We start from the raw sequence: 15150 nt of genomic DNA on the forward strand, positions 1-15150 counted from the left end.
GAACACCTTGAAAAACAACCAGCTAATCTGTATCTGGTAAAGGAAGCCTCTAAATTGTCAAATTATTTAAGTGGTGCTCCAATATACCAGTAATTTCAGAGTCAACATATATAAACAGTTCATTAACTTTTATGTTTAATACCTCTTATATTTTGATGGAATATGCTAATTCCTTCTCTACTTAGAAACATGATTTCCTCTGAAGGTGATTTCTTAGTTAGAGGGACTTCCTTTAAGCAGGTATACGTGTCAACTGACTTCAATCTATAAAAAGGTGCAGCTCGAACACCAACTACAACAGGAATTTTTCCATGAGTAATCCCACCACCCACTACTTCACTGTCACCCATAAGCTTTGCCAGTCTCCCCTTCCCATATCTATTATTATTATTACTATTATTATTGAGAACAAGAATAGCTTTTCAACTACAGTCGCATCGGAATCTGTACGTCACTGTGTTCTAAACCTCTGGTGCACAGAAGCTACGGACATTTCCACAAATTGTGAAGATGGCTGGATTGTGTGAGACATAACAAAGCTACAAAAAGCACATATATCGATGGCTGTTGTATGCCAATTGTGTGGCAACCGGATAATTTCAAGAAACTGTGACATTCCATGGCTTTCCAGCTCCCACAAACCGTCATTGTGCGATTTCTTCTTGTGAAGTCACCTTAACAACAAAGCATATCGTAGACCACGACCTAAAACAAAAGAATTGAAAGCAAAGATCTGAGAAGCAGTTGCAAAAATACTCAGTCATGCTCAGTTTCTCTTAGAGACTACAGGAATGTTTGCACAAAAATAGAGCTCACCTACAAAATGTCATCTCCAACAAATAAATTTTCTTTATATATTCTTATAAGGCATATTTTTTTATTATTAAGTGGCATAAAAACATTTTTTCTTATCACTACTTAATTATTTATTCACTTTACTGTTCGCGGAATCACCGTGTACATTACCTTTAGAATTACAATGATTGCAATTAATTTTGTTTAATTTTTCCCATTGGATTGTTGCAGACTGGTGCACTTACTGATGATCCACCAATGGAAGATGATCCACTTTCTATTTGTGATCCACAGATCGTTAAGAAAGAGGTACGTAACAGCTGTATGCCAAGTTCTCGTAATTCTTTGCTTGTCTCTTGTGAAATAAGTGGACATCAGTATTGTGGAAATTTTCTGATCATTGATGATATCACAATAATAGATATTGTGGGATGTCAGTATTAAAATCTCCCCTTGTAGTGATGATGCACAAAAAACAATGTAACATCAACAGACCCATTTTTTGTTTTAACATTTCTGCTCTTTCTCTAATGTAACTACACACCCTGACATATGCAACCGCACCTAAATACAACAATCTGTGACACTCCCCACCTTGTATACCATATTGATGGCAATTGGATGAAGATGGTGGAGTCTTGTGGTTATTGTGAATATTATCAGTCTAATTATATTTATTGTAAAACAAACAATATTAACAGGTAAGCTAAGGTGTTAACTGTCACTTTGTGAAAGATGGGATAATCGTCAAGTTTATATTTCTTAAGACATTGCTCGTTTTGACTTCGGCCAAGTTGCTGCTTGAAAAACGCTGACATTTGTGTTTGGGGGAAGTACAGTGAGTGATTTATTTTCTACCAACTCGGTTATCTTCCTGTTGCTAGGTAGTTAAATCCTGACATGGTGAAGCCAGAAAAACTATTAAGTCTGTGTATTTAGTAGGTTGGGTGGAGTAATAGTTTTCCATTGCAGGAAGTGTATAAGAAGTTGATACAGAGGACACGTCATTTCATTGTGGAGATCTTAAGTATTTCATTATGCATTCGAAAATACCTTCTGTAAGAATCTGGACATGTTCTGAGGTATAAAGGGATCACCAATTTAATACTGGAGGGCAGCGTGGAGGGTAAAAATTGTAGAGGGAGACCAAGAGATGAATACACTTAGCAGATTCAGAAGGATGTAGGGTGCAGTAGGTACTGGGAGATGAAGAAGCTTGCACAGGATAGAGTAGCATGGAGAGCTGCATCAAACCAGTCTCAGGACTGAAGACCACAACAACAACAAGAATGTGTATGATCAAAGGTTTTGAATTACTGGAGTATCAAACTCCTTGCCTCACAATTCGTACCCCTGCGATAGACATAGGTGCAATACCTGTCCCACACTTCTTCCTGCCACCACCTAGATGAAACTTTGTCACATAAAAACTGAAGATTTTAAGGTGTACACTGGACTGAGACAAGGGGATGCCATTTCACCTGTTTTATTTAACCTTGTCCTAGAGAAGATCGATAGAGAATTTTCTAAAACCAGTCCACAAGGGATCCAGCTACAGGATGTGAACATTAAAAGACTTGCGTATGCAGATGATGTAGCACTAATAAGTAGTTCCAAAAGAGAATTAATCAGAATGCATCAGCAAAATTGCTATAAAATTGCTGAGAAAACAGGATTACATATTAATGAAGAATAGACAGAATACCTGCCCATAATTAAGAAAACCAGAAAAGATGCACCTCTGACTGTAGATGGATTCAATTTCAAGACTGTTGACCACTTCAAGTACCTAGGAAGTCTTTTTAATAATAACAACAGAACAGATATAGAAATAATGCCCATTTATCAAAAGCAAACAAGACACTTTTTAGTTTCATCAAAATTCTAAGAAAAAGATCACTTAGCAGTAACTTCAAAGTCCACTTATATCAATCAAGCATTATACCTGTGATGTTATATGGATGTGAATCATTAATATTTAGAAAGAAAAATGTAGAAAAACTGTTAATATTCGAAAGAAAAGTACTAAGGAAAATTTTTGGATCTGTATATGACGAAAATAACATGGAAGGGAGAATAAAAAGAAATGAAGAATTAAGAGGGCTGTACAAGCACCGTAACATTGTCGAAATGCTCCAGAGGAGAAGGTTGAATTGGGCAGGCCATATAGCAAGAATGAGGAACGAGAGGAAGAGGGAGACACAGAATCAGATGGCGGGATAACGTTCTGGAGGACACAACTAGGATGAACAGCAGCAGCAACTGGACAAACAGCGCATTGGGCAGGCAGAAGTGGAAGAGGCTCATAGAGCAGGTGTATGGTCGATAAGGCCCTTGCCACATGTAAAGTAAAGAATGTGTATGATCAAAGGTTTTGAAGTACTGGACTATCAAACGTCTTGCCTCACGATTCATATCTCTGCGATAGACCTAGGTGCGAGACTTGCCCCACACTTCTTCCCCTCCACCACCTACTCCACTCCAGTCACTAACATCACCTATCCCAGCAAAGACAGGGCTACCTGTGAAACCAGTCGTGTTATCTACAACCTAAGCTGGAACCACTGAGCTGCAGTCTATGTGGACACGACAAACAACAAGCTGTCTGCCTGCACGAGTAGCCACCAACAAACCGTGGCCGAGAAACAAATGGACCACCCTGTTGCTGAACACGCTGCCCGAAACGGCATCCTTCATTCCGATGACCGCTTCACAGTCAGTGCCGTACGGATCCTTCCCACCGACACCAGCTTTTCTGAATCGCGCAGATGGGAATTCTCCCTGCAATATATCCTACATACCCGTAATTCTGCCATCCTCAGCCTTTGTTACTCAGTGTCCTTCACCCATATATCCCCTTCCCTGTTGCCAGCCAGCATTACACAGCCTTCTATTCCATCAGTGCTCAAACAATCTTTTTACTTCTTCCCTTCCCCTTCCGCATGCCTGCACCCCCTGTCTAACCTTCCGACTGCACCTAGCTGCCCTACCCTCTCCCACATTGGCTCCCACAATCAGAAGTTTACTGTCCCCTGTAATGCACCTCTTTGTCCGGGGGACAAATATTAATTATTATCAGTAGCAGTATATTAAGCTACAAATTATCATTTTAAACCTGTGTGCCTAGTCGACCACCAGTCCCCGTCACACTGTTCAGTCTAACAACAGAGTACGTACAGGGTTGAAGACGTGGACAAAGATAGGTATCATCACAATTTGAATTGAGAGTAATATAACTTTCTTACCTTTATTGGTCATTTTTGCACGCTCGTCGTCCGGTGACGAATCTCGCCATCTACTGTTTGTTAAATCAATTTGAGGTCCAGGGTGTGTATTTTGCTGCGTAAGAACTGACACGTAGTTAAACTTCCAACTTTTATTTTATAAATGCTGATCGTGACGATATTCAATAATTTTCAATGTAACAGCTTTTTCAATACATAATTTCATATTTTACACATCGCACATATACATATATGAAAAACATAGTATGAAAAATGAAAAGTGTTTATAATATAGTTCTGTGGCAATATATCTCATTATTGTCGTCATAGTAACAGTTTTGCAACAAAATAATAATATTTCACTTTATGTTTACGTAGCTGAAGTTCACTTGCTCCTTAAAAGTCGATTGACGGCACCGCACACCTCGCCAGCCGGTGGTATCGGTAGTTTCAGTAGTCCGTTACGTTACACCCCCTCCCCTATCCAGCTATCCCTCTCCCTCTGCACCCCACCTTCCTCCTTACCCCTACCACCCAGATTACTTCTCCTTCGTGTGCAATTTGCTCACAGTCTGGCCTCGGCAACAGACCTGTAAATAATCTCCCCGTTACTGCTCTGAACGGGAAAGTGGCACAAGCTGCCCACTTCAGATATCGCAGAGAGATAATGCAACCAGCAGGACTGAACTCAATAGCCAGTAAAGGTAAAATCTCCAGATTTCAAAAAGCATATAAGCTCACACGGAATCACTATAATATGAACTCTATTTCTGTCGATTCGAAACTAAGGCATTACGACACAGTAGTCCTACCAGAAGCACTTTATGCTGCAGAAAGTACAGTGATTTGTGATCATACTAAGATCAGAGAGGTTGAAAAGCAGGAAAGAAAAATTCTGAGGGAAATATATGGACCAGTGTTTTGGGAAGGAATTTGGATGAAGAGGCCAACTACAGAGATTTACAAAGACGTAGAAACAATAACAGACACCATTAGAAAGAGAAGGATGAAATTTTATGGACATATCAGCAGGATGAATAAAAGCAGGCTCACAAGACGAATCTTTGAGATAGTAAACAAGAGCAAAAACAAGTTAAAGTGGGTCACTGAAGCAGAAGGAGACATTAAAGAACTGGGGATCACACAAGACAACATATAAAATAGAGAACAGTTTAGAAACATCATACAGAAACACACACTTAAACAAGAAGATAGTGAGAACAGATGGGAAAAAGATGGTCGGAAGAATGCAAGAGAGAACACAGTGAAGGTATGAATAGAATTTGGGAAGAATGAAGAAATCATGACTACTCAAGTTCAATCGCTCCCTCAAAAGGGAATAATTGAAAATAATAATTGTGTGTGTGTGTGTGTGTGTGTGTGTGTGTGTGTGTGTGTGTGTGTTATCTAATTCAGAAGGCTTTTTGGCTGATAGCTTACTTATTTAGCAGTCTTTGCGTTGTGTCTGCCTGTGACTCAACGATTCGACTATATGGTGATTATCAGTCTTGCCTTTTCATAATACTATCATTATTCCACCCTGTATTTTCCATTGTTTGAAGTATCAAAAATATATCAAGCACACGTTGGTGTGCAGCTGAAGTATTACCAGTCAATTTTGAAAGAGATTAATGAATGGTAGCTAGACATTGTTGGCTTGTTAAAATTACAGGTTTTCAAAACAGAGCAGTAGAAAAATGTATGGTCAGGTGATGTAAGGTATGGTATATGAAAATGAAACAGATTTGTGAAAGTGCTGTTGCTGTTGTTGTTGTTGTTGTTGTTGTTGTTGTGGTCTTCAGTCCTGAGACTGGTTTGATGCAGCTCTCCATGCTACTCCATCCTGTGCAAGCTTCTTCATCTCCCAGTACCTACTGCAACCTACATCCTTCGGAATCTGCTTAGTGTATTCATCTCTTGGTCTACCTTTACGATTTTTACCCTCTACGCTGCCCTCCAGTGCTAAATTTGTGATCCCTCGATGCCTCAGAACATGTCCTACCAACCGATCCCTTCTTCTGGTCAAGTTGTGCCACAAACTTCTCTTCTCCCCAATTCTATTCAATACCTCCTCATTAGTTATGTGATCTACCCATCTAATCTTCAGCATTCTTCTGTAGCACCACCATTTCAAAAGCTTCTATTCTCTTCTTGTCCAAACTATTTTTCGTCCACGTTTCACTTCCATACATGGCTACACTCCATACAAATACTTTCAGAAACGACTTCCTGACACTTAAATCTATACTCGCTGCCAACAAGTTTCTCTTCTTCAGAAACGTTTTCCTTGCCAAAACTCCTTCACTACTTTAAGTGTCTCATTTGCTAATCTAATTCCCTCAGCATCACCCGACTTAATTCGACTACATTCAGTTATCCTCATTTTGCTTTTGTTGATGTTCATCTTATATCCTCCTTTCAAGACACTGTCTATTCCGTTCAGCTGCTCTTCCAAGTGCTTTGCTGTCTCTGACAGAATTACAATGTCATCGGCGAACCTCAACGTTTTTATTTCTTCTCCATGGATTTTAATTCCTACTCCGACCTTTCTTTTGTTTCCTTCACTGCTTGCTCAGTATACATGTTGAATAACATCAGGGAGAGGCTACAACCCTGTCTCACTCCCTTCCCAACCACTGCTTCCCTTTCGTGTCCCTCGACTCTTATAACTGCCATCTGGTTTCTGTACAAATTGTAAATAGCCTTTCGCTCCCTGTATTTTACCCCTGCCACCTTTAGAATTTGAAAGAGAGTATTCCAATAAACATTGTCAAAAGCTTTCTCTAAGTCTACAAATGCTAGAAACGTAGGTTTGCCTTTCCTTAGTCTTTCTTCTAAGATAAGTCGTAGGGTCCGTATTGCCTGGCATGTTCCAACATTTCCACGGAGTGAAAGTACTACGTTCTATAAAAATTGTTTGAGAGATTACATCTTCTTTGGCAGTAAGTCATCTTTCAGCAGCAGTGAATATCTTTGTTCATAGTGGCAGTGTAGCATTGTTAGTTTGTTATTCAGTGCTCGTATCATGAGTCTTGCTGTCCCAGTAAGGACTGTTACTGTTCTGAATCCAGTTGCTCCTTCATAGAGTCCAAATGTTTGTTAAGCAGGAGAGAGAGAGAGAGAGAGTGATAATTTTTGTATATTTTCAAAAATTGCTGTAATGACTGTTAACTGTGTTTTGGTGCTGTGGTAGGATTTTTTTTCATTCTCTTTTTTTTTGGGGGGGGGGGGGAGGGGCTGTGCTGTTTCTGCAAATTGGATCATTTTTTCATTGGGAGTGAATTGCTATGTTAACTATTTGAATAATACTACTTTCCTGCTTCAGCTGTTACTTGAGGGAAGTAAATGAATAACCTCACACGATTGACTTATAAGAGATCTAGAATTTAGTTCTTGTTAGACATAGTCCAGGAGTCTGTACTGATAAGCAACAGTCGGAGACTGTTTCCTGATGACAATGTAAATCTGGGAAAAGTGTTGTTATTGAGTGACTGTAGGACGATACAGGATAACTTAGACAAAATTTTTATTTAGTGTGATGAATGTGGACTTGCTGTAAATATGACAAAATATAGTTTAATGTGGATGAGTGGGAAAAATTATCCTGTAATGTTGGAATGTTGTGTTTGTGGTGTGCTGCTTGACACAGTCCTGTCAGTTAAATATCTTAACAGTTTCAGGAAAGTGTAGCTCGTGTACATGAGAGACCGTGTATAGAACGCTTGTAGAATCTATTCTTGATTACTGCTGGAGTGTTGGGGACCCCAACCTGGTGGGATTAAAGGAGCCAAGTAAAATAATTCAGAGGCATGCTGCTAGATTCGTTACTGGTGGGTTTTGATTAAGAAGCAAGTATTTAGAGCAGGTTCATCCAAGAATTGCGCCCGGCGGGCGCAAGGCAGTGTAGTTCAGTGCCCCGTCCGTGACCGTGTGTCGCTAGTGTCTGCATGGGGGAGGGAGAGAGAGAGGGGGGGAGAGAGGGGGGGCGAGAGAGAGAGAGAGAGAGAGAGAGAGAGAGAGAGAGAGAGGGGGGGGGGGGGAGAGAGAGAGAGAGAGAGAGAGAGAGCGCGCTGCGGAGCGAGTGAGACCGCACAGCACTGCTCTGCGCCGGACTGTCCCGCGGTCTGATCAAACGTAAACAAAATATTCTATTTTAGAAATATTTTTATGTAAGGCATACAGTGTCTTATTCTTACTGTCAGTAGTTACAAGTAAATAGTTTTTGTTATACTTCGTGCTACAGCTTTTTGTATCCCTTTTCAGAGTTTAGAAATCGGATCCTTAGTTTGCTGTTTTGTACATAATAATTTTAACTGACCAAGTTTGAAAACTTATTAAAAATAGAATGAAGATTATAAAGCTCTTTAATTCTTACAGTCAACATTGTTAAAGAAGACAATTAACATTTTACACGTTTTTCTTTTTCGAGAAAAAGATTTTGTCTAGGTTTGGTACAATATTCTGAGAGACCGCTAACCTCAAAGAATTAGTCAAATTTTTATCGCCAAGTAATGAACGGTTCTTAGTTTTGGCAAGCCTTAAAAAAGAGAAAAAGCGCTCACAAATATACGTAGAACCAAACATCGAGAGAAATTTGGCCGTGTGTTTGTGCAAAAGAGGATATTTCTCTTGCGGAAGACATTTGTGAAAGTCGTCCAAAGTTTTACACATAAGAAAGCGGTTCTTCCGGCGGATATACCACTGCAGGTCAATCAGCTCTAATTGAAGCACTTGTGAGACGTCCTCTGCCCGAAGGGAAAATGGGCGAACAAATATTTATAAGGCCGGTTGAAGCTCACTTACCTCCAAAAATCTGTTTTCAAACTGTTCTTGTAATTCAAAAATGATTTGAACATAATCTGAAAAATCCACTTCTTCTGTAACACTGTCTAGTGCAGGAGAGTGTCTACAATTCTTCTCGGGCAACTGTTTTCCGCACAAAATAAGTTGGGTTTTTAATTTTATGCTTGAATCGTCTGCACTAAATCGGCAACAGAGTGATTTTCGTGTTGGAGTGAAATGTTCAAAGTATTTAAATGACCAATAAGGTCACTCAAAAAAGCCAAATTCATTACCCACTTAGGATCACAAAGTAATTCTTCTGGACGTCCTTTCACTTCCAAAAAGGTATTTATTTCGCCCCTCGAGGAGAAAAACTGACGAAGCACCTTTCCTCTGCTCGGCCATCTCACTTCGGCGTGGTAGGGGACGTCCGGCTATTCCACTTCGATATCGGCCAGAAATTCTTTAAATTGGAGACGTGCGAGTCCGTGCGAGCGAAGATAATTGACCGTTCGAAGAACTGTGTCCGTAACATTTTTTACATTGACAATCTTCGCACTAAGTGCCTCCTGGTGTATCAGACAACAGACTGCCGCGAATAAGGAACAGCCAACTTCAGCCATTTTTGACGTAACATAAGCCAGGAATCCGGTACGTATTCCTCGTAGTGCAGGGGCTCCATCCGTCATTACTCTGGTTAGGCGTTCCCATTTTGAACCCGTTGACTCAAACACGTTTTCCACAGCTAGAAAAATATCCAAACACATTGTCGTGTCTTATGTCTGTATCGGGTCGAGAGGCGCGGCTGGCGGTCGGGAGGTCCGCACGACCGGCTGAGCGATACGGCTCGGCCATTGCGACAACGTACGAATTCGCCCGGGGCACAGTTTGGACGAGCCTGATTTAGAGGATGTTTCACGAACTCAGAATCTCTGGAGCGAAGGCTAAAGTCTTGTCATCAAAAAATTATTGTGAAAGTTTAGAGAACTGGCAGTTGTAACTGACTGTAGAATGATTGGAGTGCCAGCATTGTGTGTCTCGCGTAAGGACAGCAAAGATGAGACAAATCGGAGCTCGTAGGGAGGCATATAGAAAGTTGTGTCTCCCTCGCTCCGTTTGTGAGTGCGACATGAAAGGGAAGAATAGCACTGGTACAGGAAACCCTCTGCTGTCACTGTGTGCTGGCTTGCACGGTATGTTTGTAGTTGTACATACATGAAATTTTGTGTACAGTCACACACTATGTGTTTGCCTTTGGGGCTTCGTCGAGGATCGTGTGTATGTGCCTCCGCTACCGGCAGACCTCCCCGAATTGAGAAACCGGATTGAAGCAGCTGTCGCTACAATCACTGGAGACACACTTATCGACGTTCGGCAAGAACTCGGCTATAGACTCGACGTGTGCCGAGTGACAAATGGTGCTCACATTGGACATTTATAAGGTTCTTCGTAAAACTATTTAAGTTCCTCTTTCATTCGACATATCATTTATAACTGTAAGTTTAATATAATAAATACTGAAAGCGTTAAAACCCCGATATTAATTTATAAACACCCTGTATTATGTCAAGTCGCAAGTTTTCGTTCTACTACCGAGCTGTGCCCTAATTTCCTTCTCCTGATGTGACGAGGACTCGCATTTTAAAATTCAGCTCTTCAGAGAAGAAGTCGACTCGAAGAGAGAATATTTGACGCAGCCACGCCGGCATTGTTGTAAATCGTTGGGGAGAAGAGATAAATTGCCAGGCCGCACCAAAACTGAACATTAATATATATCGTATGTTTTAGAACTGCAACAACTTTATTAACGTGCACATATCTATGCCTGTGTGTGTTTCTGTGCAGCCAATTTTTGGTGTGGGTTAACGATAATTACTGCGTGTCTGGAAAATCCAAATTATCTATCTCTCCAACCACTATATCTGGTGACTATGACAGGGTGTTCATTAGCTTCTTATATATAATAGTCGGGGAGAGAGATAATTTCGATTTTCTGGATATAGAATAATTATCGTTAAGCCGCACTGAAAATTGTCTGCCCAGAAATGCGCACAGGCACGGATGCGTACGTGTTAAGAATATTGTGGCAATTCTATATATGGTGCACTGTGGAAGTTGACTGTCGACTTCTCCTCTGAAGAGACGAGTTTTAAAATGCAACTCCTTGTTGCGTTGGGAGAAGGAAATTACGACGTAGCTCGGTAGTAGAATGAAAATCTGCGACTTCTGCATATGAGAACTTTTAGTTAACACAGTACTGAGACAACTCAATTACACGTCTTTGTCGCATCAGCTCAGAAGACCGACCGACTCCAGTTTGGTGAGAATGACAGATGAGTTACATAAAAAAATTGACAAGTTAACTGTCACTTTTCTGTTAGCTTAGATATAATCGTACCTCCCTAACCTATCTTTGCTGTACAGAGACGGTACAAATATTTATTTATATGTGCAGGCCATTTAAAGAACCTACTCCTAACATTATCTGTAACCACAACTCTTCAGACACACTTGTCAGCTAGATCTGGTGGACTGACCATGCTAATTTTTCTTCTGAAGGTGGCTGTGTTAACTTCATTAATGAGTCTTAAGCATGCTTGCAGAAACCCCTGGAGCACGTTTTGGAGGTATCGGGGGATTCAAAAGAGCTAAACGTGTTGATGGGAGAGCTTCAGAAATGTTGAGTGTCTTCCCAGACAAAATATCATTGGCAACATTTTTAAACTATATTGAAGATTGTGGAGGTTTAGAATTTTATGTCCCTGTGGATACTGAACAGAAGGGCTAGGTTTTGAAAACTTAAAGCTACCAGATGTCCTATGTCAACACATATCACAAAGGGCACAGGAATTTGTATGTCTAACTTATTTATCTTGACAGCTTCCAAGTTGACATCTAGTAGTTTTTCATTTTCATATAATCGACAGACAGGCAGAAGGATATTTGTCGAGTAAAATAGCTGTGGAGGTTTATATGCTTGTCCTCTACCCCTGCGCTTGATGGTATGGTAGCACCTTTAACCACTGGGACCCATTTCTTAATTATTTCCTCGAGTTGTTCCGACAGATTCTTCTTCTTACTGTGTCTAGAATCAAGTTATCATACAAGGCCTAGCAAACGTGGCTCTTTATCCTAAGTGGTATCAGTTTGTATCAGCCTGTGATCTCATTTTTATTCACATTTTGTAGCATATTTCCAGAAGCTGACAAGAATTAATATGTTTCTTATGCATGTGAAGAATTCACATCACCAAATGTCACATTGTGAAATGTCACATTGTGAAATGTCACATGTTCCAATTCATGTCCTGTACGGTGTTCCCCTTTTTGTGTGTGCATGCATGGTGACTTTCAGTAACACCACGAGTAGGGAACACTAATTGGCAGATCTGTCAGTTTGACGGGGTCTAAGTTACCTTTTACTGTTCCTCTTCAAATATGATCGCCTTTTCATTTTGCTCGCGGTCCGTATTCTCCGAATCGCAGCTGCGCAAACATCTCGGCTTTGTCTCCAGCCAGGGTAAGAATGTGTGTCACTGTTTCCAGTTGTTGAATGATGAACATGTCTTCAATGATAATCTGCTGTATTCTGTCAACAGTTTACATCAGCTGTGATGACAGATCCAATTATTAACAACTCATAACTTCAAATACATCATTCAGTATGCCTGACCACACGGAATTCAGTGTAAGATCTAAGATTTACAGTCAACATTTGTCTCGAGTTTTTACATTGTAGTATGTCTGTCTTTTCTGAGATGTTCGTGACACCTCCAAGGGGCAATGTCTAGGAATAAATGTCCATTTCCAGCGAGTGTTGCCGTCCTCACAATTTCGCGCCTCGCCACTGCTGTGTTTTGCTACCGTCTATCCACCATCTGCGCAGATCAGATCGGGGTGCCCACAGTAGATTTTTCACACTACATAAAATGTTTATAAAAGACAGAATTGTCTTTCACCAGCACTAGCATCTTCAGTGGAACGTAGATCGTTCTCACAAATAAACAGTGTTACACTACATCCAGTTGCCTTCCACATTCCATTTGAGGATGGCTTAAGTGCATTAAAAAGGTTTTAGTCAAAGAAACTGGCTGCTCATAGAAGATGCAAAATTTTCCCATTTACAAAAGTGAATCGGGCTTTGTATTTTTTCTCCATATCTCCTTCCATTCCTTGAAGTCCGAGTCTAATACTAATACTATAAGGGAATGTGTGCTTGTAGCTTCAGTTAACAATGTTTTTCATTATTCCAGGTTCTTGATGATCCATTAGAAGTCTCAGGGTGCAGTGTCTGTATTAAAGAAGATCCAGACTTCGATTTGGAAGTAGATGCGACTGACAATAAGGTAAGTTTCCACATGCGTACCAGAATCCCTGTAGAATTGCAGTTGTAGAGATAATGTTTACTGTGTGCATAGTGTCTGATAATACACTTGCATCCCGGGTAGTTTAAAGTGACGAGCGTGCCAATTAAACGGGACAGGCTCAGCAGCTGACACGTTTCGAAGACTCGGTCTTCCGGCACTGTGAACTGTCGGGAGTCACTAAACCTCGACAACCTTAAGTTTTGGGCGTGCTTCAATGGCAACCGTGTGGAGCTGTGGAATGTTGTGTTAGCGAGGAATGTGGAATTTTCTCTTAAACACTAAAATAGTACAGGCTTGTAGAAGCAACATCGACACTGCAATGGGCTGGGTGGCTGTTGAACCGAATCTGAGGTTTGTGAACAACCTCTAAGAAAGGTCACTACTACAAGGTGATCCTCATTTTTAAAGTCTTTAAGATTCCCGATTGGATACGTGTATTGACTGGAGCACCCAGTCAAAAAAGTTGTGCTCGAGAGAGTCCACTAGAGCATCTGCCCAAAGCGGACTGCCCGACAGTAACGAGCCTCGCCACCCGACCTCAGAGTGGCTTTCTCATTGTTAAAAGAGAGGAACAGTCTCTCAAGATGGGGTCAGTGTTTTACGTAAGCTGCTCTCATGTGTTGCAGAAACTCTTCAATCTGTTACACAATTAAGAAATGGGGTTCTTTTTGTGGAAACAGATATTTACTATCAAAACCTGTAATGCTGCTTAAAGAATTCTCTGTAAAATAGGAGTAAATTATGTCCTCAGTTTGAGCAATGTGTTTGCTTCCTGCAGTGATTGTATGATGATTGCCTTAAAGAGTTCATAGAAATGTGGTTTGGGGAAGGTCGAATGGTGAAAAGAGTGGAAGAGGGTGAAGCTGTACATCCAGTACCTGATGCATTCTACAGAGATCAACACTGAAGGGACTGTCATAACAGCTTGGAAGAAGCAATTAGAGTGCTTACAATGAACCTACCCTCACTTGAAGATTCAACTGTGTGTTCATCACCACCATTGATGTGGATGCACACACACACACACACACACACACACACACACACACACACACACACACACACACACTTTGGCTCTTGCTGTTATCCCTCAGAATCAACCAGAGATAATTCACCACTGAGCCAAAACATTTTGACCTCAGATCTCTGTGAGACTGAAAGCAGCCTGAGGGTTTTGCGATCACGTAATGTGGTAAGGAAAGCAAGCGAGCAGAGCAGAGACGAATGGGGAATCGTTCTAATGACGATGTGGCTCGCAATGGGGAGTTCCACGTACTTAAGCGACTTTGATAAAGGTCAGTGTAATGTAACTGGATAGATAGAAAAATCTACTCACCAGTCGGTAGCAGGAGAACGTACGAGTAAAAGGTACTACAGTTTGCAAGCTTTTGGAACCAGTGGCTGCTGCTTCTGATAGAAAGCTTGAAGGGGAAGGAAGAGGGGTGAAGGAAAAGGACCGGTGAGGTTTAGGAAAAGGAGTAGAGTTCAGAAAATTCCCTCAGAACTGTGGGTTAGTGGAGACTTACCAGACAGGATGAAAAGGAAAGATATAGGTCAGATTGTTACGACCCAGCACCTTGGAACCATCATCAGAGAAACGGCAAAGCCGGTGGGATGTTCGTGTACTACTGTTGTGAGCAGGGACAGAAAACGGCTGAAAGACAGTGAAATAATCAGTAGGCAACAAGGTATTACATGTCTATGCCCATCACAGACTGTGAGGTCAGAGGTAGTTGGAGATCTCTGGCAAATCTGACGATACAGCACAGTGACCGATTGGACCACAGATCGATGGAAATGTGTTATCTGGTCTCCATTACTCCAGGTTGATAATAGTGTCTGGCTACTCCGTTATCGAGGTGAACGGCTGCTTGAAATGTGCACGGACGCACAAACACAGACTAAGAGGGCACAGTGTTAGACTGCAGTGGATCATTACAGCTGTGAACTGCATAAACATTGAAACTTCCTGGCAGATTAAAA

At 41.0% G+C, this 15150-nt stretch overlaps 1 protein-coding gene across 1 annotated transcript in view; it reads left to right on the forward strand.

The window, feature by feature from the left end:
* Nucleotides 1-15150, forward strand: part of LOC126108839 (uncharacterized) — a 220226-nt gene that overhangs the window by 152552 nt on the left and 52524 nt on the right. The window contains exons 9-10 of the mRNA XM_049914202.1: nt 1027-1104; nt 13054-13146. Of these exons, the coding sequence (XP_049770159.1) occupies nt 1027-1104; nt 13054-13146 (171 nt within the window). The remainder of the gene's footprint in view (nt 1-1026; nt 1105-13053; nt 13147-15150) is intronic.

This window comes from Schistocerca cancellata, chromosome 11, assembly GCF_023864275.1.
Source record: "Schistocerca cancellata isolate TAMUIC-IGC-003103 chromosome 11, iqSchCanc2.1, whole genome shotgun sequence".
Lineage (NCBI taxonomy): Eukaryota > Metazoa > Arthropoda > Insecta > Orthoptera > Acrididae > Schistocerca > Schistocerca cancellata.